This window comes from Tenrec ecaudatus, chromosome 8 (assembly GCF_050624435.1).
Source record: "Tenrec ecaudatus isolate mTenEca1 chromosome 8, mTenEca1.hap1, whole genome shotgun sequence".
Lineage (NCBI taxonomy): Eukaryota > Metazoa > Chordata > Mammalia > Afrosoricida > Tenrecidae > Tenrec > Tenrec ecaudatus.
The window spans coordinates 68,467,727-68,493,947 of NC_134537.1; the positions used below are offsets into that span (position 1 = coordinate 68,467,727).

A 26,221-nucleotide genomic window follows, 5' to 3' on the forward strand; every position below is an offset into this window, starting at 1 on the left:
GGCCACCACGTGTGGGTGTGCGGTCTGATGAGGGTACCTGTGTTCAGTGACTGTAAAGCCTGAAGCTTCTTCAGTCCTTTATAAAAACCCACTTGGATCACAAACCAGGCTTCACCATGAATTCTTTCTCATGCAAAGCCAAGGACAGAGAAATCTAGCATTCCCTATTGGTCCATTTGTGAGGATTTTGGTTTTCTTATACTGAGTCTCAATCCATACTGAAGGCTACAAACCTTGTTCTTCATCAGAAATTGCTTCAAGTCCTCCTCACTTTCAGAAAGCAAAGTTGTGTCATCTGCATACCACAGGTTGTTAATAAGCCTTCCTCCAATCCTGATGCCACATTCATCTTCATGTAATCCAGCTTCTCTGATAATCGCTCAGTTTATAGATGGAACATGTTTGGTGAGAGGATACAATTCCAACAGACACGTTTCATATTCGCAAGTGGTTATTGGAGGGGGGAAGGGGACAAAATAAAAAGGGCTGTCACAGGAAAGTATCCACCCAGCTTTCATGGAAATGGCTGGGGCAGTTTTCCATGGCGGAGCTTAGTTTCCAGCCTTATACTCGACAGCTACGACTTTGGGCTATGGCCGCTAAGTGGGTAGAGGTGGGGGGTAAGGTGTTGTCTGTCCACTCCATTTTACAGATAAGCCCTTTAAGACTCAGAAGGGGGATGGAGGCCGAACAGCCTTGTTGGGAGCGCAGCAAGGAGGGAATAAAGGGATGGGGAAACCTTGGGGTGCGGCCCCTAACCCGAGATCCTTCAGTAGTCTCAGGAAGTGGTTTGGTTTTTCGTTATACGCTAAAATCATGTGCCACGCTCGATAAACCAAGTTTTAAAAATGCAAAAAGTCTAAAGAAGCAAGCTGTGGATGAATCGATTGTGTGCAGATTCAGAAGGCCAAGGCTGCTGCGGGGATGCGGACCGGGCCCGAGAACGTGTCTTCCAGCCGCCACGGGTCCGGGGAAGTCGAGTGGTTTGGGGTTTGCTTCTGCCCGGGGCTCGCTGGCGCACAGGGCCCAGGCCTGCGGGCCGGCGGCGGTGGCGTGGCCCGGCCTCCCTCCCCGGCGCGCTCGCGGTCGCTCCCGGCGTGGCCCCGCCCCGCGCTGCGGCTCCGCCCCCGAACGAGGCGGCGGGCGTGGCCGGGCGGCGCGGGCGCTCGCCTGCAGGGGCGCCGGGAGGATGTCGTGACCTTGCAGTTTTGCAGCCTTGTGACTTCGGGGGCGTAGTCCGCGGTGCGAGGCGGAGGGGCGCGCGCGGGACGGAGACGGCGCGTCGGCAGCCGCGGGTCGTCGGGCCGAAGGGCCGAGGTGAGGGCGCAGCGCGAGGCCGCGCCGGGCGGGCGGGCGGGCGGGCGGCGGCGGGCCGGGCCGCTCGGGGTCCGGCAGCGCGGCTCGCCCGGCCCTCCCGCCGGGGCCCGGGAGCTGCGGCGGCGCCGGGGGGCGGGTGCGGGCCGAGCCCTCTCCGCGCGGCGTGCCCCGAGCCGCTGCGGCCCTCGGGTTGCTCGGCGCTCAGTCGGGCGCTGGGAGGCCGCCGGGCAGGGAGAGAGTTGGCCGCGCAGCTCTCCTGGCTCTGCTTTGCCGCACCTGCCGGACCTGCTCGGGTAGGTCGTGTGTGGGCACCCGGTTCTACAGGTAAGTCCTAACGCCCCAGGGCGGGGGGACTTCTTCGGAACCAGGTCCTGTGCGTGCGAGCCCCTCGTTCGAGTGCTTTGGCGGGGTGTTGCCCCAGACGGCATCAGGGGAGGTGGGGACTGAAAGGGAAGGAGGAGGGATGTCACACGACCGGAGGCCAAGCTGCTCTGGAATGGGACTTGGGGTGCGGGGTGGGGGAAGTGGATTCCAACCCCTTTTTGAATCTCCCTTCTCTGTGCAATCTCTTAGCTGTCTCATCGCGCCGATTCTACTAGTCTGGTTCGTTATTTTACCGAAAAGCTTTACCAGGAAGATTATGGGAAGGAACAAGCCATACCTGAAGGCATCACCAATGGCTACCTGAGTAACAACATATAGATCACGGAGTTTTGACCGCTTTTCAGCAGTCATTGCAGAACGTGTGGCTGTGGGGTTCAGGCCACGGCTGTTTGGGAATTCGCAGTGGTCTCACACCCTAAAAGCCATTTAAAATAATAAATTTTCTAGGTGGCCTGTAAGCAGTTCACTGTAGAATATTTACAGTGATGAGAAGTTGCAAGTGGGGGTAAAGGGAAGGACCTAATAGGAAATCGGGCTCTAGTCAGTTCCATTACATAGTAACCCTATTAGGACAGGGTACAACTGCCCAGACCGGAACCCTGGACAGGAGTAGAAAGCCCTTCTTTTCCCATAGCGTGGCTGGTGGGTTTGAACTGTTGGTTTTGCAGTTTGCAGCCCAACGCATCACCACCGGGGCTGCAAGCAAATGCTAGGAGAGCCATGTAATAGAATGTCCCCCATCACGTCGTAGATGATGTTCAACACGGGAAATAATAATGTTAAAAGGACAGAAACGGACCACAAACTAGTATGTATAATTTTCCAGTTCCACGTTTTTCATAGTTAAATTTTAGTTTTATCCCTTTTAATTACTGTGCCAAAATATGTTAATGTTTTTAAAAGGACTTGATGCAGGGTAGGATTTAGAAGATTTCATTTCAGTTTTTCATATGGGGTATATTTTCAGAAATCTGTTCATACTGTATGTATTTCTGTTGATTTTGGAAACACTTCATTTAAATACCCAGCTGTATAATTTCCACATGGCTAGAAACAAGACTTTTGTGCACATAGTGAGTAATGTCAAGTTTTCCATAACCCATTGATAAAGGAGCCAGCAGAGGACAAAGGAGTTCAACAGAATATACAGAAACGAGCATTTTTGAAGTGCATGAAAACAAGGGAAATAACCGAATATCCTACTGTGCTGTGAACCCATAATCTTTGGGATTTTCCTTTTTTAAAACAGAAAGGAAAATTATTGCACCTTAACAAGTTATCCTCTAACACTAATCCAATTTTTTTTTTAAAGTTTCTGAATTGCTTCTGGCAAGGGAACCATGTAAAATATTTGTGTGCCCCAGTGATTAAATGTTCAACTGTTAACTTTGGTTTGAATCTTAACAGTTGCTCTGTAGGAGAAATGCCTGGTAATCTGCTTCTGTGAAGATTTACAGCCTTGGAAACGACAGGGTTGCTGGGAGTCAGAATTAACTCAATGGCAGTGACCTGGATCAGTGACTAAGAGTAACACGCTCTGTCCCCTATTCAAAGGATCCTTAGGCAGGTTTATAAATCCGTGTCCTCAAGTGACGAACAACCAGATACAATCTTATTTCTACTTTCCTCATTTCCATACAAAAGCCATTTCAAGTCAGCGATGTGAGTAGAAAGAAGAAATGATTATCAAATGGAGCTGAAAAGAAGCTTAATGGTCAGTTCAAGTTCTAGTTTTATAAATAAATATGCATGGCTTGCTTGGTCACACTTGGGTCTAAGAAGTAAAACAGACTAATTTTTTAACATTCAAATTAAATTAAAAATAAAGTTCAGTACATACAATACAGTAGCTAAAACCACTGAATCTTATCAAAGAATAAGATTTGTAGGTAAGTCAATATGGAAATAGGGCTTTAGGCCTGGCTCTGACTGAGAATGGCTGCTTTTCCATGAGTCTGTCATGTGTCTCAGTTTACTCAACTACTGAGCTGAAGGAGTGTTTCATCTAACCATTGGCCCATTAGAGCTCTAGGTTAAAAGAACATGAGTCCACCATGTGGCCCCCAAGGTTACTCTTGGAAGGGAACATAATATCTAGGTATGAGTGCTAAACTTCAGGTGATCAGAAGAGGTGATGAAGTGTGGGGCTTACAGTGCCGAGTGAGAAGTGGACTCCGACTGCAGCATCCTTTTTGCCCTTTCTATAAGGGCCGGGAAAAGGGAGGAGCGTGGGATAGTGGGAGCACGGGATGGGGCGCGAAGGAGAGCTAGAAGTCTCCCACGTGCCCACTACACTACTTGGAAAAGATCTAGCAGGCTTTCTGTGGATGTGAAAATAAAATTGAGCCCGGTGCCTGAGGTCACCTTAGTACAATGAGCAGAAACAGGAAACAGCAGCTCCTACCAGTATCTTTTGGGTGTCTGGTGTGAGCCAGCATATTCTGTAAAGTTGGGAAGTTACTGAGGGTAGCAATGTTCTCTCCAGAAGTTCTTGGAAAGCTGTGACTGGCTTTCAGCTCCGCCACTACCCCAGGACCTGTGGAGCAGTTGACTGACTTCACCTCACCTCAGCCAGGGATTGCTAATTGTTGCTAAACAACCCAGACTACTAATAGCTGATAGCAGAACAATACTAGCGTGCATACAAAATAACATGGAAACTACCAGAATTCTGGGCTAGAAATGTGAATACAAATACATCTTTTTCTCTTAATGCCGTCAGAGGTTTAGATTATAATAACGCTGATCAGGAGAAACAAAAATGAATCCATTAGCAAAGCTAAAAATTAAATAGTTAAAAATATTTCCTTTCTAATTTACATGCCCTTAAAATCGGGCTGAAGGCAAGACAAGTATTTTCTCTTCTCCTTTTGAACAGTATTGGGAGGAGTTGTGCAATCACCACCACAATCCATTTTAGAGCATTTTCATTTTCTTGTCCTCGTTGGCTCCTCGTTTCCCCTTTGCCCATGCCCCTATTAATCTAGTGCGGTCTCTGTACATTCACCTATCTTGAATTCCCCATAACAAAGAAAGAAAGCAAAAATCATCAAGAATGACAAAATAAAATGAAAACCTCCACTAAAAATAAAGCAGAAACTTTTAAGAACTGGAACAAATTTAACATTAATCAAAAGGGAGATTAAATGATAAGATGTTCCACTTTAACTTACTTAGATCTGCCAGAGTCCACTTTACAGTGCTCACTGTCTGATAAGACTAGTATTTGCTCTATTCTTGGAACAGACAATGTGTTAACGATGTCTACTTTTTCTGAATAATAACTTGTTTGCTGTCCCTGAATTAGACTGACTTAGCTAGACTACCACTGAGTTTGATGAATGGAGGGAGTCTGGCATTTTCTGGAGTCGGCTCCACCCCTGAGGAAGTTCAGGCCTACTGTGTGCCTCTGGTAGAGGGGAACCAGGCTATGACCCCTGGAGGCTTGGCCAAGTGCTGTGGACTCTTTGCCCTGATATAGCACAGATACCATCGGATATGAGTTTGGGTCATTGGGCTTGACATTGGTTCTGTGAATTGAGAGCTTTAGTTGCATGGTAGGCAGCCCGAGTCCTCACCAAACTTGGTCTTTGACTGTGGATGAAGGAATACCATATTTAGATGAACCTTGAAAAACTGATAGGAAGTGAGAAGGAAAGGGTGGGCAAGAGCCCCAGTGGCAAATCTGAAGCCAGACTCCTAATACTGCTTTGCTGTGAATGATGGCGTCTCCATTCTCTGCTTTGGTTTCTTCTCTACTAAATGAACGTCTGGCGTATGTAACAACAGGTTGTTTCCAGTTTTGAGAATTTTGAGACGCTAGATTTTCACGCAGTTCAAGTTTAATTTTATTATGTAAGTTAGACTTCTTGAGCATTATTTCCAATCTCTTCACATATTCAACACATGTCTCTTGATTGCCTACTCTGTGCGACCAAGCAATGATGGACAAGCAGATGCAGCCCATTCTCTCAGAGAGCTCATTGCTTATAAGTTAAGTAAGCAGGCTAGAATTGAATAAGCAATTTGAGTGCATGCTAAGTATTAGAACAGACAGGGTTCGAAAGCTGTAGCAAAAGCACTTTGCCTAGTTAATGGTACTTTCCCTAGACTGGCAAGGCTTTTCGGTTAATGAAATATAAGCTAAGACCCGAAGGGTGGCCAGGGGTCAGTCAACCCAGGGTTAGAGGGAAAGCAAGTTAAAGGCTTTTCTAGGTAGATGACCCAGTGTGGGTAAAGGCCGAGCAGGAAGGCAGAATATAGTATTTTCAAAGGACTGGACGATGATCGGGAAGACTGGGTGAGATGTGTGGGATGGCGAGAGAAGGCAGGTAGGGACTGGATTAAGAAGAGCTAAGCAACACAGACTTCTTCTGGTGGCTGGAGAGCCACGCCAGGGTTCTGATCAGGAAGTTCACTGACGGATGGGCGCACAAACAGGACTGTAGCCCCAGCAGTAGGAAACGAGGATAAAACGGGTGACATGATTATCGCCTGCTGTAGGCCAAAATATGTTGAAAATGAAGCTTGAAACATGTATGTGCTCCGCTATTTTTGTCATTAAACTAGAATAAGAAAAAAATTTTAATAAAAAATTTAAAAAGCTAGAATAATAAACGGATGGGTTGTATTAGGAATAGAAAAAGTACAAAGAAAGACTGATTTATAACATTACTTTTGCATGATCACAAAGTGAAGTTTAGGATTTAGTTTAATTTAACTTGGTTTTTTATTATAAACCATATGGTTCATTGTGTTTCCCAACTTAGGGGCTGAAATTAAAGAATGATGAAAAGTTTCAACAAATGCTTTCTCTTGCATACCCGAAAAGGAGCCCAGGTAGTATGTGTTGGGCTTCTTCATCACAAGGGCAGCACTTCGAACCTGTCAGCTGCTCCATGGGAGAAAGATGAGCCTTTCTGCTCCCATAAAGATTGATAACCTGAAAACCCAAAGGGAGAGAGTTCTACTCTTTGCCTGCTGGGTGCTCTAAGTCAGAACTGACTTGATGGCAGTGAACTTGGCTTGGCATGTCCCTAGTGAGCTCCATTGGTGGGATGGGGCCTGTTTTCTTCAGATTCACAGTTACCAGAAGGAAAGGGATTTTTAAAACTGGTTTATGATAAGCTGTGCGCACGGTCCTACTTTTCAGTTTTCCTTCATGTGGTTTTCAGTGTAGTGTGTTGTCATGGTTAAAAGAACAAGAAACACCGCCTTGAAGGTGGGTGCTACAGAAAGATTAATTGGCCCACGCCTGGGAAGTAGGGTCACACCTCTCGCAGACAGTAGTGGCTCTCTGGAGCTTCCAGCAGGAGAGCAGCTGAGTAGATTTAACAAAACAGAGCACGGGGTCAGTTAACGAGGTCTGAAGAAGGGCATGTTGTTGCTTCCTGTTAGCCACCCAGTCGGTACTGACTCATGTACAGCAGAAGTACACCCTGTCTAGGTATATATGGCATCGCCATGTACAGAGCTAATCTGCTTCCATTTTCAGGTGAGAATACTGAAGTCAGAGGGGTTAGGCTGTTTGCAAGTTTGTAGACTAAAACTGGGGAGCCCTCATTGTTTATGAGGATATCATAATAAATTCTGATTATCATAATACGTAAGCACCCATTTACATACCTGATGTGTTAAACATTGAATTAATAATCTGTTTACACATAACATTTAAGCTTCTCATGACCTAGTTATTGTCTGTTTTGAATTGGTTGTTGATATTACGTGTTTTCAGTAATGGAAAACTTGCTGAAGAAATCAAGGTGGGGAAATTTTTTAAGTAATATGGAATATGATACAATTATGTGGGATGCATATGAAGGGATTTTAAAAGCTCGGAAAAAAATGGAGTTAAAAGAATGAATGTTTTCATTGAACATCTGAAGCATCCTCTATGTCCCAAGTGGACTCTGGTGGTACAGTTGGCGGGGTTAGTCTGCCAGGTGGTAGCACGTATTACCACTGGGATAGCAGCTTCCCAAGCAACCCTAGAGGTTGAACATGTTAGTGGGCTCTAAATGTCCCACAGGTTATGAAATGGGTAAGAGTTGTGTGTTTTAATAGTCAGAAACCACCTCAGAGTAGTCAAAGAACATAACAATAAGTTATTTACTAGGGATCTGAAGTCGCGTATACCTCAGCCCGTGGTGGTTTTAACTGGCTGTGCATTGGACTACTAGCTCCAGGGTCAGCAGTTCGGACCAACCGCAGTTCCAAAGACGACAGGCATGGCTTCCCGCTTCTGGGAAGACATACAGCCTTGGAAACCCCAGGGAGCAGGTCTTTCTGCCTACAGGGTCTCTGGGTCAGAATCAACTCGCTGGCAGTGCTTGGACAGCTGTGCTTTTTACTTGTGCTGTGGTTGAAAGTTGGTGCTGATGTTTAATAGCTTCTCCATACAGACTGTAAAGTAGCAAGGTTATTTTCTTGCCTTGCATTATAAAAATAAAATACCTCAAGGTGATATATTTCCATATAATTATTTAAGTGTTTTATCCCTTAAGAAATATGGATTGTGTAACTAATCAGCAGACTCGTGAAATCGAGAGACTGATGTGTGTAATACCATTGTCGTGAGTCCAGTTGATCAACAGCAACTAAGAACAACAACAAAGATGAGAACAGAGGACCGTAGGCTTGTGGTGGTAATATTCCTAACCTCTAGTCAGTAGGTGTACGTCTGCATTTTTTTCTTTCATTCTCCTCTTCTGCCACTGGATGCTACCTTGTCATGTTGATGTATTTTTCTAAATGCATAAGAATAAGGCTGATACTTGCTGTTTTTGTTTAGGAGTTCTGGATCAAGTAAACTCTTGAGTACTAAACAAAAGGTTGGTGGTTCAAACCCACCCAAGCAGCTCAGTGGGAGAAACCCTGCTGGTCTGTTCTCAGAAAGACTGCAGCTAAGAAACCCCAATGGGGCAGTGTTGCCCATGGGGTCCCGATGAGTGAAAGTCGACTGCATGGCTCGTGACAGCAATCTCATTACTCTGGGATTGGGGCTTTTGATGCCTCTGTTCTGTCGAGCTTCTGTTAGTGACATAACGTGAATTATCTTTTCTTTCTTCAGAAGGAAGACACATGCATGAAGATCATAGAGACAATTGCTTTGACTTCGTTTGCTTGGAGCAGACACGGCGTGGGGCTCAGAAGACTTACATTTATCCTGCAGCTCTTTGGGCGTAAAACTTAGGATAATGAATCTTGAAAGCGATGGAGCCGCATCCGAGAGCATTTTTGACTTGGACTATGCGTCCTGGAAAATCCGCTTAACCCTAGTGGTGGCTGGCTTTCTCTTTTACCTCGGCGTCTTTGTTGTCTGTCACCAGCTGTCTTCCTCCCTGAACGCCACTTACCGCTCGCTCTTGGCGAAAGAAAAGGTCTTCTGGGATCTAGCTGCCACGCGTGCTGTCTTCGGAGTCCAGAGCACTATCGCGGGCCTGTGGGCTGTGCTGGCCGACCCCGTGCTTCACGCCGACAAAGGACTTAACCAGCAAAACTGGTGTTGGTTTAATGTTGCCACAGCGACCGGATTCTTTTTCTTTGAAAACGTAGCCGTTCACCTGTCCAACTTGTGCTTCCGGACTTTTGATTTGTTTTTAGTTGTCCATCATCTCTTTGCCTTTCTTGGATTTCTTGGTTCAGTGATCAACCTCAAAGCTGGCCACTATTTAGCTATGACCACATTACTCTTGGAGATGAGCACTCCCTTCACCTGCGTATCCTGGATGCTCCTAAAGGTAAGCGTGCCCCCTCTGTTGGGGGATGCATTCACTGCTCTAGTGGCCCTCACAAGTTGAGACGCCACGTCGACGTTCACTTGGTATGAGTGGTTGGCGCTGCATCGCGGACCATGCCTTAAAGTCATCAGCAAACTCAACTACAGCACACACAGTCGGTAGTAAACATTTTGGTTGAATTGTTTTATTCATTTTAAACAAACCTGTTGGTTTTCCATTTTAAAAAAATCTCAGTGAACCTTATAATTCTGTAAATCCTGTTTGTGGTAAGCCCTAGAAGAGATAGTTTCTTTTCTTTGAAAGGCTTTAAAAAGTCTTTTAAAGTAAAACATGGCTGTACACACATGGCTTGTTGGCTGTATTAAGGCTGTTTTACTAGTATAAGTGTTAGAAGTGTTAGGGACCTACAATCATTAATTGCATAGCATGTTGGTAACACTTTGCTTTTGAAAACATTTTATTCACTATTTTATATGAAACTTGGAAAACTATGTGGTTTTGCTGTTAATTTTTAATGCTACCACCACAAAGTGGTCATATTGTTGAGTCCTTGTGTGTGTAGAAAGAACACTGAATAAATATTGAGCAGAAATGAAAGTATACCTGTCTTACACATCAAAGAATTAACCAAGTAAATGGTACAGACAATTCATACATAGCAGATGTTTACTGACCACCAGTCCTGTCCTGGGACCTGAAAACTCAAAGAAAAGAATGATAGTATTTTGTCACAAGGCTGTCCCAGTGTAGTACCACGTGGACGGTGTAAGTGCCGTAATAGGGTTAAGTGCAGACAGCATGGGGTCTCCAGTGGGAGGTTACATGGCCTGTGTAGGGACAAACCCCCAAAAACAAACTCGCTGTCATCACGTCAATCCTGCCTGACCCTTAGCTGCCCTAAAGGACAAGGTAGAACTGCCCCTGTGGGTTCCAAGACTGTAAATCTTACGGGAGTAGAAAGCCTCATCTTTCTCCTTCAGTGGGGCTGATGGTTTCAAACTGTTGTCCTTGGGGTTAGCAGCCCAATGCGTAATCTACTGCCCTACCAGGGCTCTCGTATAGGGAACAAGTTGAGGCTTTATCAAATCAAGGTGTAAGGATTAGTTTTTTTTTAAAAAGGCCAGTATAAAGCCTTGTTACAGGCTGACCATGCACACGTTATGGGAGCTCTGGTGCGTTACAGCTGAGTCAACAGGTGGAAATCGCCAGCTGCAGCACGGGACAAAGATAGACCTTTCTACTCCTGAAGGATGCACAGTCTCACAAACCAACAGGGGCAGTTCTCTGTCCTCTGGAGACACTGAGTGTGATAGACTTAATGACACTTTGTTTGAGGGTTTTATTTGTTTTTGTTTTGTTTTTCCTTTTTAAAATTTACTGGGACTTGTACGACTCTTACCTCAATCCATTGTGTCAAGCACATTTGTACATTTGTTGCCATCGTCCTCAAAACATTTTCTTTCTACTTGAGCCATTGGGAATTTGAGCTTTTGATGGACAAGTTAGACTTAGTTTCTGTGCCCCCCCAAAATGAGTCATTTAGATGTAAAGCTCCTGGTTTATGTGTAGGGATTATTTTAGGGACGTTTCTGTGATCTGTGCGCCTCTCTTGTTATAGCCGTATCGCAGTTCTCGTTTGTCTTGGAGGGTGTCCTCACCATGAGGCGGAACCTTCTTGAAGACCTGGAACGGGGTCTGACTGTGACTATGACTTTCTTCCTCTGCCACAGAGTCCAGTACCGAGACTTGGGTAGTGCTGTAGTGTGCTAAGTAATGTGTATGTCAATACTGAAACAAAAACTAACAAAATGGATGTTTTCATGTTTGGAGAAAGGTCATTTGTGCTTTTAGAGTTTTATTAAGTTTTGCAGGAAGTTCTTTAAAAAGAAGAGGAGGGGAAAACGGCAGCTTCTCTTAGAGCCAAATGTGTAGGCGGAGTAGAAGACTCTGAGGCCAGTAAGATCTGGCCTATCGTTCACATTTCATGAGGCGTTCTCCTTTGAAGCTTTCCTAAACCTAGTGGTTATACCTGTAATCTGAAAGGTCAGCAGTTCAAAACCACTGGCCACTCCTTCGGGAGAAAGATGGGCTTTCTTCTCTCATAAAGAGTTACAGTCTCGGAAACCCATAGGGATGTTAGTCCTGCCCTGCATTATAGGGTGGCTATAAGTTGTCATCAACTCAATGGCAGTGAGTTTGTTTGCTTTTTCGAGTGATCTTTCAGAAGATAGAGTCCAGGAAGTCTGCTTATCACTAGAGTTAAGGGCCTTAATTTTGGTTTTGCCACATTCTCTAAGAACTTGGATTGTACAGAATGGAACAAAGGTTATTTAAGTCTTCGTTTCTCACCCCAGTATGTTCAATTAAAAGCCAACAAGGCTACAAAAATTAGTCTCTAGCCAAAAAACGAAAAAGCTTTGAATCTGTTTCTAGGCAGTTTTACTTCTTGTTCTCGCTCACACACTACTATTATAAGTAAACAAATGTGTCTAAATATTGCAGTCTTTTCAAACTTTAGTAAAGTTGCCAAATTCACTCATAGCTCAATATCAGAATTTAAAAGATTGCCTCACTCACCATCCAGGGGTCTAAATTGAAAAGATACTAAAGAATGTAAAGGAGAACAAAAAAATCACCAATAGTTTAAGGTGGATTCTATACCTCAAGTTTAATTATTCATGTTTTTTCTCAGATTCAATTTTGAAACACTTAGAAAAATTCAAAACTATTACACAGTACTCGAACTAATCTACAGGCCAAATGAGAAGATCTAAAAATACTGTCAATTTATGTACACACATATATATTTTTTGCATACTAATTAACATCCAAAGCTATGTAAATGTGTATAAAACACAAATGTTTACATGTATTATCTTGCACATTTTGTTACTGTACCCTAACTTTTCTCAAAGCATGCAGTGGCATCTCAAAGAACGTTTAATATTCAGGCTTTGAATTTATTAAAACTTTGCACAATATGTCACTGCATATTTTTTTCTATCGTGGACATTAATAATTTAAGGAGTCTACTTTCCGTGAGAGGGAAAGAATGACACTGTTTTGAAAATGAGTCCCTCGTTGAAATGACGACGAAGTGAAAACTCAGTGTCACTGAGTTGATCCCTGCTCATTCATAGTCCAGCGTAGAGCTGGCCCTGCCGGTTTCTGAGGCTGTAACTCTTTACAGAGTAGAGTGCCTGTCTCTCTGCTGCCAAGTGGCTGGTAGTTTTGAATGCTGACCTGTGGTTAGCAGCCCAACGTATACGCACTTCACCAAGGCTCCTTGTGAAACGAAGACCAGCGCTTGTGAAATTGAACCAAAGGCAGAGATGATTCCTGAAGAATGTCCTGGTTTGAACCCACCCAGCCACTCTAGAAGAGAAGTGCTCTGCTTTCATCGCGAGATGACCCAGGCACCCTGTGGCGCAGTTCTGCTCCGTCACACGGGTCCCCTGAATCATAAAGATTCCATGGCGACTGGCAGATGAACTAGAGGAGGAAACTTTCCCTAATCTGCAGATGGACTCTTTTTTAAATCTGTGTAATTTGTTTAGGGTAGACAAGTATTAACTTGGGTGGAAGAATAAAGCATACATAATAAAGTATTCATAAATTCTGTTGAATTCGTAGCAAAACTGTTATTGATTATGTAATGATAATGTCTGAGCAGCATGATTAGCATTCTTGGTTAGAAATGAGGCATGTCGGTTCATGGGGGGGCGGGGAGGGAGGGGAATAAAATGAGCTGATATCAAGGGCTCAAGCAGAAAGCAAATGTTTTGAGAATGATGATGGCAACAAATCTACAAATGTGCTTGGCACAATGGATGTGTTGCACAGATTGTTGTAAGAGTTATAGGAGCCCCCAATCAAATGATTTTAAAAAAAAGAAAGAAATGAGGCATGTCTTATACTGGGCCACGTCAAAGCCCATTCAGGTTCCCTACATCCTAGCTGAACAGTCTTGGGCATGTTACTTAACCTGTCTAGTCACTATTTTCATACCTAAAATTGGGGTTGTTGGGAAAGTTACATGAGTAAAGTGCCACCTGTAAGTAAAGAAACAAAAAGAAAGTGTTTAGCACAAAGCCAGCACCAATTTGGAGGGGAGTAAACCTTGCTATTTATATTTTCTTGATGCAGAAATGCTATTGATTAGATTTTAATTAAAGCTTCTTGCGGTGACAAGCTGGAACATGGATTAAGTGTGCCGTATCTGTGAAAGAAAAGTTAAACTTGTTGACCATGCTTATTGAATGGAGTGAGACGTACGAGTGGTTTGGGAGGAGTGTCATCCTGGGCTCCCTTGGGTCCGTTTATCCTTCACTGATTGTGTCTTCCGCCACCTTCTGACAAGTGTGAAGGGGAATCTCTTGTGAGGAATCGGGGTTTTTTTGTCCTATTGAATAATCCAGATAATTAGACAAAGTCATGTGAAGTATGACAACAATAGTATAGTATTTGGTTTCATGGATGGTTTTGGCTGCTTCTCGAAGTGAAGCCCATTTTTTTAAAAATCATGAATCCACCACCTACTCCTCAAGGGATGTCTTTATAAGTTAAATTCAAATATAAGTTATTTGGTTGCTGATCAATACTCTATATAGAGGCTTAAACAATTGTGACTTTAAAAGATATTAATTATTCCTATATTTATAATGGACACTATCTTAATGTTTTTCTAAAGAAAAGAATGCTTTAAATAAACTTGCTTTTAACATATACTTATAAACAATATAGGAGGGCAAAAGAAATAAAAATGAAATTCACTACTTTTATAACTCAAAGATAATTCTTATGTTCTTGTACATAGGCTTTTAGTGTTTTATTTTCATTTGTATGTGTCTGCATACCCTGCAGCCCCACTGTTCATTCCCTCGATTCTTTTAGCCACATCACGCTTGTGCATGTTAGCATGAAGAACACTGGGTGGGGTATCTTGAATCTGTCCCACACTGTGGAGTATTGAGGTGGTTCCATGTGTTTTCCCTCTGCTGTTAGAAACTTTAGGGAGCCTGATAGATGGTGTATACATTCTGCGCCTTTCTGGGTATTTTCTTAGAATAATTTGCAAAAAGTGCACGTTCTTCATTAACAGTATACCCCCAGTCCGTGGGACGGGAAGCCAGCATACCCGTCGTAAAGGCAGCAACTACTATTGAGCACCATCACGTGGATGATGACTCGCAGTCAGACTGCCCCACCACGTTCCCTTGGCTGACCTGTGCAGAAGCGGCCAGCCTTTGAGATAGGGGTCATGTGCTTAACCGTAACACCATCGGGGTTCCTTAGAAAGGGAATACTTAGATGGGGGGGGCAACCGAAGGAGAAGACTGGCATTCTTACAATTTAAATATGCGCTCCTATCAAGTCTTTTTAATTGTTGACACTCTGATTAAGTAATTTAAAATTTTCTATTTGATTCCTGGTGGGTGATATTGACCTTTTCCCCCCCCATGTTTGAAGCTCAGATTTATTTTATAGTTTGCTTTGCTTGCACTAGATTTTTGTCATCTGCCCCTCACTCCCCACCATCACTAACAGAATACACTCACACATGGGACTTATAAGGACCTTTAAAGGCACCTCCAGCAAATATTTTACCAGGCATTCTATAACTTGCTATTTTAATTCTGTTCGGAAGTGAGTGATGAGATTAAAGAATGTAAATTATTCTGTCACCCAAACTGTGATACTTGTAAAAGTGAGAAGGGACAGTCGTGACAACCGCAGGCTAATCAGGACGCATGGACACCTTGCAGCCAGAATGGATTCCATTTGTAGTACTGACTCCATAGGTACGGCCTATGCCTATAATCTCACAAATAAGGAAAAATGCTTGTCACTCATCCTATCTGCTTTCAACCTAATCTGCTGAACACAGATTCTTTTTTGGTCCCAGTGTATTCTTCTTTCATTTCGTTATTCCCTTTAATTTGGAGGCGTAATAATTGTTTTTGTGGCTTTGGGATTTGTGCTTCCTTATCTCTTAGACCTGGGTAGTGCAGAAGTTCCTGCAAGGGATGTGGTTATAGTTAGCTTTCAGTTAGCCCGAAACACCCACTGGAAGTTTTTATTCACTTCTGGGTTAGGGGCAAGTTAAGTGCTTTGTTCTTTGTGCTGAAAAGCAGCCTAAAGGTATTTTTTAATTAAGAGAAGGAGGGGGGGGGAGCATCTACCTGTAAGTAGTCTTGGCTGAGGTAGGGGCCTTGATACCCAGTTCAGAGACTGCCCCCCTCAAGATGTGTTTCTGTTTTCTTATGTTCAATACATCGATGCTGTTGAGTCTTGTCTTACTCTCTCCCTGGTTTTCATCACATTTCTTTCTTTTGGTCTAGACTTAATAATAGCTAATTTACATGATAAAATATTTCTTTGGACTGTTGTCTACAGTACAGATCACCTGTCAGCACTCAGTGACGCTGAGTCCAAGAGTCTCCAAGCAACCCTATCCAACAGTGTCGAACTGCCCCTGTGGGTTTCTTGAGACTGCAACTCTTGACGGCAGTAGAAAACAGCATGAATGTGCCTGATCTAAAGTAGTAATTCAGAATTTTTATAAAACTTATTCTGGAGTGGATTTTTTTAAAAAAGACTTTCCAGTAATAATTTCCTTGCTTACATTGTTTTCAAGTCATTGATTCCATTGCTGTGTCATCTTTTTCCCTTATCAGAGCAATAGTATACATTCTTGTGACATCGTGAGATTAGAATTTCTCTGTTTCTATTTCTTGGTTGCTAATTCGATACTTCAGGCGTTGTTTTATCATATTCCCCTTTCGAGGTTTTGGGAATTTCAGTCTTTGCGTGGAACCCCCTCTTCCTGATTCTGCTATTAAATATGCTGCGGTGACATGCACCAGCCCTTGCTTGATCTTGCTTATTAGTATTATTCCTGACGACCAAGCTTCTTTCCCTGCAGGCAAGAAAGTAGCCCCATCCTCGAAAACCATACCTGGTGACAGAACTGCTTTGCAGCTTGGGCTTAGGCAGAGTGAGGATGGCAGAGATACATTGCTGTGTAAGAAATTCATTGGTCTGAGCTGTTAAGCATTAGATCCTGGCTTTTGTGTCCACCTCCTCTTGAGTCACCGGTGATGGCTGTCATCTTCAAGTTTCCCATTCAGTTTGATCGGTCACTGCTAGAAGATAGTTTTCATGCAGATTTAGAAGAATTTTCAAGGCAAGATCATTTTGGCCTGTTTCTCATGGTTCCTGGGGTCAGGTATTTAGCTGCGGGCAAAGGCAGAGAGAAAATGCATCTCACATTACGCTTCTTTCTGATTCCAGGATCAAGGAATGGGAGCTTGGTATAACAGGACTTTTCATTTTTGCAAACAGGCGTTGCTTATTTTTTCACTATATGAAAATTCAAGGTTAAAAAATATTGACCGAAGTAGGGAGCAAAAATCAGGATGAATAAGTGAATAGCAAGTAAGTATCGAGCCACCTCTTGGTGTGCATCCTGTCACCCTGTCACTCAGGTGTACAGAGGTAAGCCCCAGGTGATGAAATCGTTAGCTCTCCATAACATGACTTGACCTGTGTCCTTGGTTTCTGAGCAGTGATTCTTGAGATTTGGAACATTTAATTGTCTTCCATAAAATGCCAGACCACACTGAGAAACAGGTTAGGTGAGGTGGTGCGCTCACTCATGATCACCTGGTAATCCTGATGAGCCTCAGGGAAGAGTGGTTGGCCAGGCCAGAAAGACCATCTCATACCATCAGTGGACCTCAGGGGCAAGGGGAATTTGCATTATGGGGAGACCGGCAATAAGGATGCTCCGCACAGACTCTCCATGCACTTCTTCACTGGTGAATGACATTTGTGGAGGTGCGAGGTAGTACATTTCCTTTAGGGACAGGGTAACTATTCTCTGCGGACCCTCCCAGATCTTGCGCTATGCATCTGTTTGTATCCTTCTTTCCTACCAGTAAGCCATCATCATAAGTAAAGCTATTTTTAGTTCTATGAGTCATTCTAGTGAATTATCAAACCCACAGGAATAGTGGGAGCCAGCTGGTCAGACTTGAGGGAGTCCAGAAGAGATGCAGGTGGCATCTGCATGTTTGGCAATGTGAAGCACAATGTCCTCTGAACTTGTGAGTTCTGACCTAGCTCTGGGTGACTGCTCAGAGAGGGAAGGATGAGGGCTACTGCCACAGAAAATGGAATTGCTCTGGGCAAAACGGAGCTTTTTGTAGTGTGCACTTTATCCGCTAGACGAGCATCTAGCACCTTCTAAGTTAGTACACCCAGTGTTGTCCCCTGGGAAGGTTCTCTCTGGTCACAGTGAATTTTTTTGTAAAAGCAGTTTTGCTGAAACCTCTTCTTTTGTGATGGCTGATTTAAGGGAACAGTGTGTGGCTGTGAAATGTTTGTTTGCTGCTCTGGAGAAATGATACAGAACCTGCTGTGATGCTGAACACAGCTCACAAGGACAGCGCTGTGGGGAAAACTCAAGTGTTCGAGTGGTTTTCTCTTTTCAAAAGAGCTGAAATGTTGGTTGATGACGACTCTCATTCTGGAGGTTGGTCAGTGTTGGCTTGTAGTGCGTTTGGAGTTCATTCCACTAGGTCAGACTGTCAATCAAACTTTTTATAGAGAGGTTCTGAAAAGATTGTCTAACAGTGTGTGACAGAAAAGGCCTAATTTGTGACAGATGGGGACTGACTGGTTTTGCCACATGCCAATGTACCTTGCAGCCATCTCCGTGTGCCAGTTTGGGGCAAAACCCAGCACGCTTCTCTTGCCCCGCACCTTACTCACCTGACCTCCCTTTGTGTGACTTCTTTTGCTTCCTCAAATGAAGAGGCACATGAAAGGACAGCAATTTGAGGACACAGAAGAGGTGAAGAAAAAAGCAAGGGAGGCACTGTCAGCCCTCCCAACAGATGAGTTTGAAAATGTTTCTTAAGAGTGAAATTGCAGATATGACAAATGTATTAAGTGTAATGGAGAGTAGTTTGAAGGTGATGTGGTTGTTTTTTTAAAAAAATTTAAATACATAGCTTTGAAAAAGTTCCGAGGTTTTTTGGATGTCATTTCCACTGGTGTCAGAAGTGAACCGGATTGGGTTTATGTTGCTTTCCGTGGTGTCAGGAGTGGCATGTTCTAGCCTCTCTCAGTCCCAGTGAAAGGCAAGCCTTGGCAAGAAAATTCTGCTTTTGAGTGAACTTGACGTATTCCATGATTACGGTAGTCATGAAAGCCTGTTGGGATGTTAGGGGTGCATGTAGATGGAGAAATTGGAGAACAGATCAAGACAGCAGCTAAACATGATGGCATGAGGTAATGCCACTGCGTGGTGCACGTGGAGAACATTGGATTGGTCATTGTTTTGTTAAATAAATGTTTAAAACCATTTTAAAAATTAGTTTTGCCATCTTGTATTGAAATTTGCATTTGTTTTGTCTCCCCTGCAGGCTGGCTGGTCAGAATCTCTGGTCTGGAAGCTAAATCAGTGGCTAATGATTCACATGTTCCATTGCCGCATGATTTTAACCTACCACATGTGGTGGGTGTGCTTTTGGCACTGGGACAGTTTGATCAACAGTTTGTATCTGCCTCATTTTTCCCTCTTCCTTCTTGGACTGGCCCTCCTCACACTAATACTTAATCCATATTGGACCCATAAGAAGACGCAGCAATTCCTAAATCCAGTGGATTGGAACTTTGCGCAACCAGAAGCAAAAAGCAGTCAGCCTGAAAGGACCAATGGGCAGCTACCCCAGAAGAAGAAGCAGTAACTGTCTCAGGAACCAGCTGATTCCAGCATTACCCATCTGAATTATGGCACATGTAGTCTGACTGTACGGAGGCCTTGGAACAAAATTTTATTTTTAAAAAAATAAGATGTTTCTTGTTTGTTTTAGCCTGTTTCCAAATGAAATAACTCTGTATTTCATTAGTATTAATTTTGAAGTAGTTGCAAAGTATTTTCCAAACTGATCTCTTACCTCTTTAGGGGCTGATTTTCCCCATCGTAATTTATTGGACTGTTAAGGTGTATGCTTGTTAGTGAAGCGGCGTCGGGCTATTGTTAGCATTCAGGAAGGGGAAGATCATTGCAGGTTGTTGGGAAGGAGGCCAGACAGCTTCATGGTAATGGTCATTCACTACGTGACTTCGGTCCAGGCAGTGTCTGACTGCATGGCATTATAGTAAAGTTTGGAAATTCAGACAGAGAACAGGACGTTGATGTAGCAAACACAGCAGCTTCCCACATGCAACACATGCATCTCGTGTTTCTTACATGCAAAGGGATTGCACTGACAAGTGTATAAAGGGACAGTTACGTATATGACACTTAATGCCTTGATAGTTATAATTAATGTCTACGTGACTGACTTATGTATGCACTGCACTTTCCATTGTTATTTTCTGTGAGTTTCCCCTACTTAGAAATAAACAGCTTTCCATGTAACAAATGCATGTATGCTTCAGCTTGTGGGCAGCAGCATCCAACCCTGTGTACCATGCATCTCGGAATGTTGTGGCATTACCTTTGTGTCAATTTTTTCTTTCAAAAATATTACTGGGAAGTGCACCATGGCTCCCAAATGGAGGAAGACCAGCACTAGTAATAACATCGGGGAGGCAAAAAGGCAAAGTATTGATTTGAAAATTAAAAGGCTATTAAAATAACATGGAAATCAGTGAATATTATTGCTCACAATTTATATATGTCTTTGCTGTGTGTATAATATGGTGTTTACACAACTTTCAAATTATGTAACATCCTGTTTTACAGATCATACTGTTGCTGATTTTTGCAAATTTAAGCAGTGCATACCTGTAGTTGAAGTGACTTCACATGAGAAATATTCACTTAGTGAACATGACTGTTAGTATTAGGTCTTCCTATTCATATGGTCATATTTTCAGATTCATTTCAAAATCATACTCTTTTTGGTTGGAAACAGTCCAAGATAAAAGTGTGTATGGGCGCTGGGAAATTTTAAACTATGTGAACAGTGACATCTAGTGGCAGCATGATATAGACATCACTGAGGATTAATGGCCCTCAGTTAATGGTCACCAACCTTGATGTAAATACAAGTTAACTTCGGTTAAGTCTTTCAAGAATTTTTTTTTATCAAGGAGTTTATCTTACCATAAGAACTTAAATTTTATATTACTGATTCGACAAAATAAAATAGGTTTTTAGTAATCAGATTTGTTTAGATTTGAGAACTTTTTAATTGGCCACACTGCCAGTAGGTTCCCAGGCTTGACCCTCATTTTGTGTTTCTCTATAGGTTTCCAAGTAGGTTAGAGTTCACTTTTGCCCTCAGGATAAGAAGTAGATGTGGACACCTGGCTGGCCATCCGGGTCAGTGATGGGTCACTGAGGCCCCTGTAGTCATCCCTAGGGTGGGGCTGCCTTTCCTGACTACCCCCACAGTGCCTCGTATATTTTGGTTTTACAGTGCATTTGCTGTGTTGAGGCTGGATAGTATTATGTATGCCAGTTTAGCCGTTTTATTGGCAGGTACACAAGCTTTTACCGTGGCCATGAGTGTGCAATTAAAATAAAATTTATTTTTTTCCAAAAGTACCTTTGGCGTGTTTGTGAAAAACACTTTGTGACTTGTGCTTGTTATGTAACATACAACTGTCATAACAGTAAACTTTAAGGGTGCTTTAAACAGTGGCAGATTATTGATTACATCCAGATAAAGATCTGTAACATCGTTGTGTGGAATCTTAGGAATCTATTTAAAAGTTTTAAACAGCAAACAAACCATGTTCCTAGAAAAACTATTAAACCTGCAACCCTACCGCTCTCGATCTACCAACCTGATCTCTCGGGCCGTTGAATCCTTTCTTCCGGAGGAAGCAGCGAGCGCTGGTGTTTCCTAAACGAGTAAAAGTATCATAATGTAACCAATGTTTACAGGACCCAAGAGATGTCAGTTCCCCGTCTCAGAGTAAAGCTATAAAAGGATAAAAAATCAGAGTATAAAGAATTTAGCTTAGTCACTAACGTTCACCAAAATTTTAACATACCCTTTATGCCTTAATAGTCTTAATAAGTCTGTTTAAATGCCAAGAGACAACTAGGTGCCGTAAAACAGCTTCATGCCAGCGTAGCCTACTCTGTTCAGTCACGTCTTCCCCTATCTTCTCAGTAGCGAGCACTAATAGATATCTGGGTTCCAGAAGCTTCTTGAAACGTTTGATCAAGTGTTCCACATGCCACTGCTGCCAAGAACCACCACATACCTTCGTGATCTAGGTAGCCCTTCACTGGAAGTCTTCACTGACTCAACTCGGAGTGGATGTGACGTACAGATGCTCAGCATGACTGAAGTGAGCCTCCAGAGCCTCTGCTGTTGCAGGCCAGGGTGGGGCTGAGCCTAGCTTCTCCGAGGGTACGGCTTTGGCAGCTTGCCAGCTGCAGGTGGTTTTTCTTTGGCTTGTACAGTGTTGTTTTAAGATTACAGCAAGTGTTGCCTCAGAGGTCATGTAGCAATCAGGATTTCTGGAGTCTAGAGAACCTGGCATCATTGACCTTAAGTCTCCACATGATTACAGGCTGTGTCTGCCTTTGGTTAGAGTGTGGATTCTTGGGGTTATCCCTACCAAATCCCTGCCTGCCCCTGCCACGAGTGCTTACAGGATTTTATCTTGGAAATTTAACAGATACTTGAAAGATTCTGTCTTAAACTGTAATGCTCTGGTTTGTCATTCATAAATCATCCAGTTTAAGGCAAGGTAGTCATAGCAGGGCAGGTCACGATATTCATTTAGAACTGAAGAATCCAGCTTTAACACATCCAAGGTTAATCCACCATTTGGAAATCCTATCTTTGGACTTCAGACTTTGGGCTCTTAGGAAAGGTTCTTGGGCCAAGTTACCGTGGTTTAAATTGGGTGGAGATCTCGATCTAGGAGCTTGGGTCCAAAGTCCATAGTGGGAAGTCTCAGGCTTGGTCTCTGGCCAGGGTCTCCTCTCCAGAGAATGTCAAAGACTGAAGAGGATTCTCTTGCCTCTGCTCCTCTCTCAAACCATGAGCCCCAACCCAGTGTATATGTGTGTTTTAACTTGAGCCCCACACAATAAGGGCTACATAAAGGCCTTCACAGAAACTAGTATGTTAACCTTTCTCCGAGACTGAAGTTAACCGAGTTGTTTAGGACTTCACTTCCTTCATCAAAGCCACATTGTTGGGTACCACAGTCAGTTACAACCCGGCACCGTTCTAGGACCGAAGAGAGCTGCCTCAGAAGGCTTCCACGGCTGTTACCTTGATGGCTGTGGAGCAGCCTGAGTTTGAACCGCTGGCCTGGTTAGTGGCCAAGCACTTAACCCCTGTGCCACTGGCACGTCTTCAAGGCTACCTTAGAAAGATACTGTTCTATGCCATAATTCCTTTATTAGACGGATGCAACAGGCCATCCTAGGGAATTGATATTTTTCTAATCGTTTATGTATGATAATCTAAGGTTTAACTATGTCACATCATTTAGGACATTCTTTACATTTTTCATTTCTAATTTAGAATTGAGTTATGGGTTGCAATATATCATAGTGCATGGGTGTGGTGTCAGTATCTGGAGGCTTACCACATTTTATGTCTAAAGTTAGAAGTTTTCTAAATAACATTCTGAGGACTCAGAGCAGCTTGTAGGCTGCTAATTAATGCTTTCTGATGAGAGTGCACACAGAGAAGTATTTCTGTTTCTCATATCATCTAATGAACATGCTGTACATAGTTTGAAAACCTAGGCGGGGAAAGCATTATGAAAGTCATGTGGTTTGAGAACATAGGCATAAAGGTTGTAAATACCAATTGCCATCTATTACATTTTATTTCAGAATTTTTTCTCTGTGTTCATGTTCTTTGGGGAAAATAGGCCAAGGAAGCTGAACAAGTCACTGCAATGGGAGGGTAAGTATTGTCTTACCCTCCCATGCACTTTGATCACCCTTGAAGACAACTGAGCTTCCGCCACTTCCTGACTTCCTGCCCTTGAAAAATTTTGTTATTTACATCAAGCCTATTCTCAGCATCCCAGAGTTTTCTTAAAATACTGCTCAGTGTGCTATGACATCACTGTTTGTCGTGTTTCCTTTTTGCCAGACACCATGCTAAATAACTTAATGTGATTTCTCTTCCCCTCCCACCCCCCCACCCAAACAATTTTAGGAAGTAGGTCGTCTTGGTTTCCATTTTCCAGTCGAGAATCCTGGAGGCTCAAGAGAGGGCACTTGCCAAGTTTGACAGAGCCAGCTAATGGTTGGCTTGTGAGTGAGCTTCAACATGGATTCACCCAGCGCAGACTAAAAATCGACCCTCTCCAGATGGGTTATGTCTCACTGTAACTAGAGGGCGCACACCATAAAGGCAGAGAGGTTGACTGATTTGTCACTAATGTACCCCAGCACCTGCAGTCTGACATTAGCACATTTGAATAAATTAAATACAAGAGAGTAAAAAGAAAATCAAGCCCTCTGCCATCGAGTCAGTTCCAACTCATAGCAACCATATATACCAGGGATTCCCAAACTCAGTTGTGTGGAGCAGACAGCTGCATCTGCCGTCAGCCACCCACTGAAGGCTACTCAGTAATGCTCCACGGATGAATGGACAGTGTCAGTGTATAGAAAGGGGAGTCCTGTCAGAAAACAGATGGCAAATTCAAGTATTTAAAAACAGTATTAAAAGACCGTTTATTGAAGGGCACATTGATCACGATTTGAGCAGAGAAGAATTAACTCACTAGGGGGATCTGCGTCTGACACCAATGCAGTCACTAAGTATTTGGCCCATCAAGCAGTGAGCTGGGGGGATAAACTTCTCATTCCTGTGAGCAGGGCACAGAACTCGCTGTGTGTTGTTCCGCTGTAACAACAGCTAACATCTGTGTCAGCGGCCCGGCAGGCCCGTGGGCGGACAGAGACCAGGCCTGCTGGCCTGGCCGTGTGTGTCACACCAGAGCTATGAGCATCCGTGCGTTGGCAAATGAGTTGGTGCGCCATTAAAATGTTTATTCCATACATCCCGGGTGTTGTCCAAAGTTCAGTCTTGGCTTCTTCTGTTGTGTGAGCCCTATCTTACATACAGAAGTGAAGTGGGGAGGTGCCTATGATGTTACTTGCACAGTACGTGGGTAGATTTCGCCCATCTCCGACTTCTAACGAAGGCACGTCCTAGGAGTTGTTTTTCACCCGTTCTCACGTAGTGGCTCGACGGTGCGGTCTTCCCCGCAAAGACCGGAGCGTGCAGCTTTGAAAGTTCCACTCGGGTCGCTTCCAGATGGGAGCGAAAACCCTCACTGCCTTCAGCAACAAAACTCCGATTGTCTCACGGAATGGGAAGCGCGAGGGCAGGTGGTGCCAGGCTTCGCTCAACCCAGCCGGGCCCGAGCCGCGCTGTCTTGCTTCTGTCCCCACGCTCGCCGTGCAAGCAGGAAGGACGGACGTCCCCGCTGGCCGGCGCTGACCCTTTGCCTCGGGACACGGCCTGGGCAAATACCCAGGAACGGGGACTGGTGCGGCTACGCTGACTTTGACCGATCCTGGTTGTCCGTGGGCTGCGCGGGAACCTGTGTTCTCTGCGGGAAAACGGAGAAGCGGTGGGCGTGAGCGTCCGGCCAAGGGCACCGGGGCAGCGAGCCCCCAGCCGGGACTGCGGGCTCCATTCCCGAATACACTGCCCTTTCAGACTCGCCGCGCCGCGCCAAGCCATGGTTTTACCTGTTCCATGGTTTTACCTGTTCGGGATTCAGCCCGTCTGAGTGTGTCCAACAGGGAGAAGCCAAACACCGAGAAGCCTGTCCACAAAGGCCCCAGGGACGTCCTCAGGTATAGCCACAGAGCTCTGCGCTCCCAGAAATGGTGTCTCGGATCCTCTTCTCATCCTCAAGAGTACTTACTGCAAATGACCGAAAGTAAAAGATGGGAATTTTTCATGAGTCCTTATTGATGCTTTCGCTTTACGTCTGTGGTTGTTGTCGCCCTCAGCGCATGCCAACGCCGGCGCCCCGCCGTGTGCACAGAGCAACTGCCCTTCGGGGCGTTCCAGGCTGTCTGCTCACATGCTTTCTGGTCCCAACGCCTGTCTGCCCAGGTGCCTCGCGTGTGGATTTGCGCTGCCAACTTTCCGGCTTAACCGTTTGCACCACTCAGGACCTCCCCTCTTTCTAGATGTCTTATTTTGCTCCAATAGGCCCAAGACCAACCCACTGCCACCAGGTGACTCTTAGTGACCCTGTAGGACAGAGTAGAAGCTGCCCCATAGAGTTGAAGGCAGTAATCCTTCATGCAAGCTGACTGCCCCCTTTCTCCTGCGGTGCAGCAAATGGTGGATTCAAACTGCCCACCCCTTGGTTAGCTAACTACTGAGTTTTCAGGGCCCCTTGCTTTAATGCAAGAAAGAGCATGTTAATTCAATATTATTTTTCACTCTGAATATTTGAAATGTGTTTCAGTAACTGAAATATACTAGCTTACATAGTGTTTTACCTAATCATGTGTAGACTACCTGGGTTTCTGAGTCTGTAACTTTTTGCGGAGTAGAAAGCCTCAGCTTTCTCCTGAGGATCAGCTGGTGACTTCAAACTGTTGATGCCGCAGTTCTCAACCTAATGTGTAAATAAGACACACCACCAGTGCTCTGTGTAAACTACAATACTATAAAAATTAGTGATTACTTTTTTAAAAATCCAGAAAGCTCTCTCTGTTTTTGGCACTCTATGGTACAGTTAATGTTTTGGAGTGAACTCGGGCCCTGAGGCTTTTTCAGCATTGCCTGGACACCAGCTGT

At 44.1% G+C, this 26,221-nt stretch overlaps 1 protein-coding gene across 3 annotated transcripts; it reads left to right on the forward strand.

Annotated features, from left to right (window-relative positions):
- The first annotated feature begins 1,149 nt into the window (after window positions 1-1,149).
- CLN8 (CLN8 transmembrane ER and ERGIC protein) lies at window positions 1,150-21,006 on the forward strand. 3 transcript variants are annotated; one of them, XM_075556413.1, is made up of 4 exons: window positions 1,150-1,317; window positions 2,370-2,509; window positions 8,771-9,440; window positions 18,872-21,006. In XM_075556413.1, the coding sequence occupies exons 3-4, from the start codon at window positions 8,898-8,900 to the stop codon at window positions 19,193-19,195; spliced, it is 867 nt and encodes a 288-aa protein (XP_075412528.1). In that variant the 5' UTR covers window positions 1,150-1,317; window positions 2,370-2,509; window positions 8,771-8,897; the 3' UTR covers window positions 19,196-21,006. The 3 variants fall into 3 exon arrangements, with proteins under 3 accessions (XP_075412528.1, XP_075412527.1, XP_075412529.1); XM_075556412.1 differs by lacking the exon at window positions 2,370-2,509; XM_075556414.1 differs by lacking the exons at window positions 1,150-1,317; window positions 2,370-2,509 and adding an exon at window positions 1,489-1,641.
- The last annotated feature ends 5,215 nt before the right edge of the window (window positions 21,007-26,221 follow it).

What these genes read in the sequence shown, in the direction of transcription:
- CLN8 (XM_075556413.1), top strand. Translation starts at nt 8,898, where the DNA reads ATGAATCTTGAAAGCGATGGAGCCGCATCCGAGAGCATTTTTGACTTG. An exon ending in TATCCTGGATGCTCCTAAAG is followed by an intron (nt 9,441 to 18,871) that starts GTAAGCGTGCCC and finishes TCTCCCCTGCAG; the next exon opens with GCTGGCTGGTCAGAATCTCT.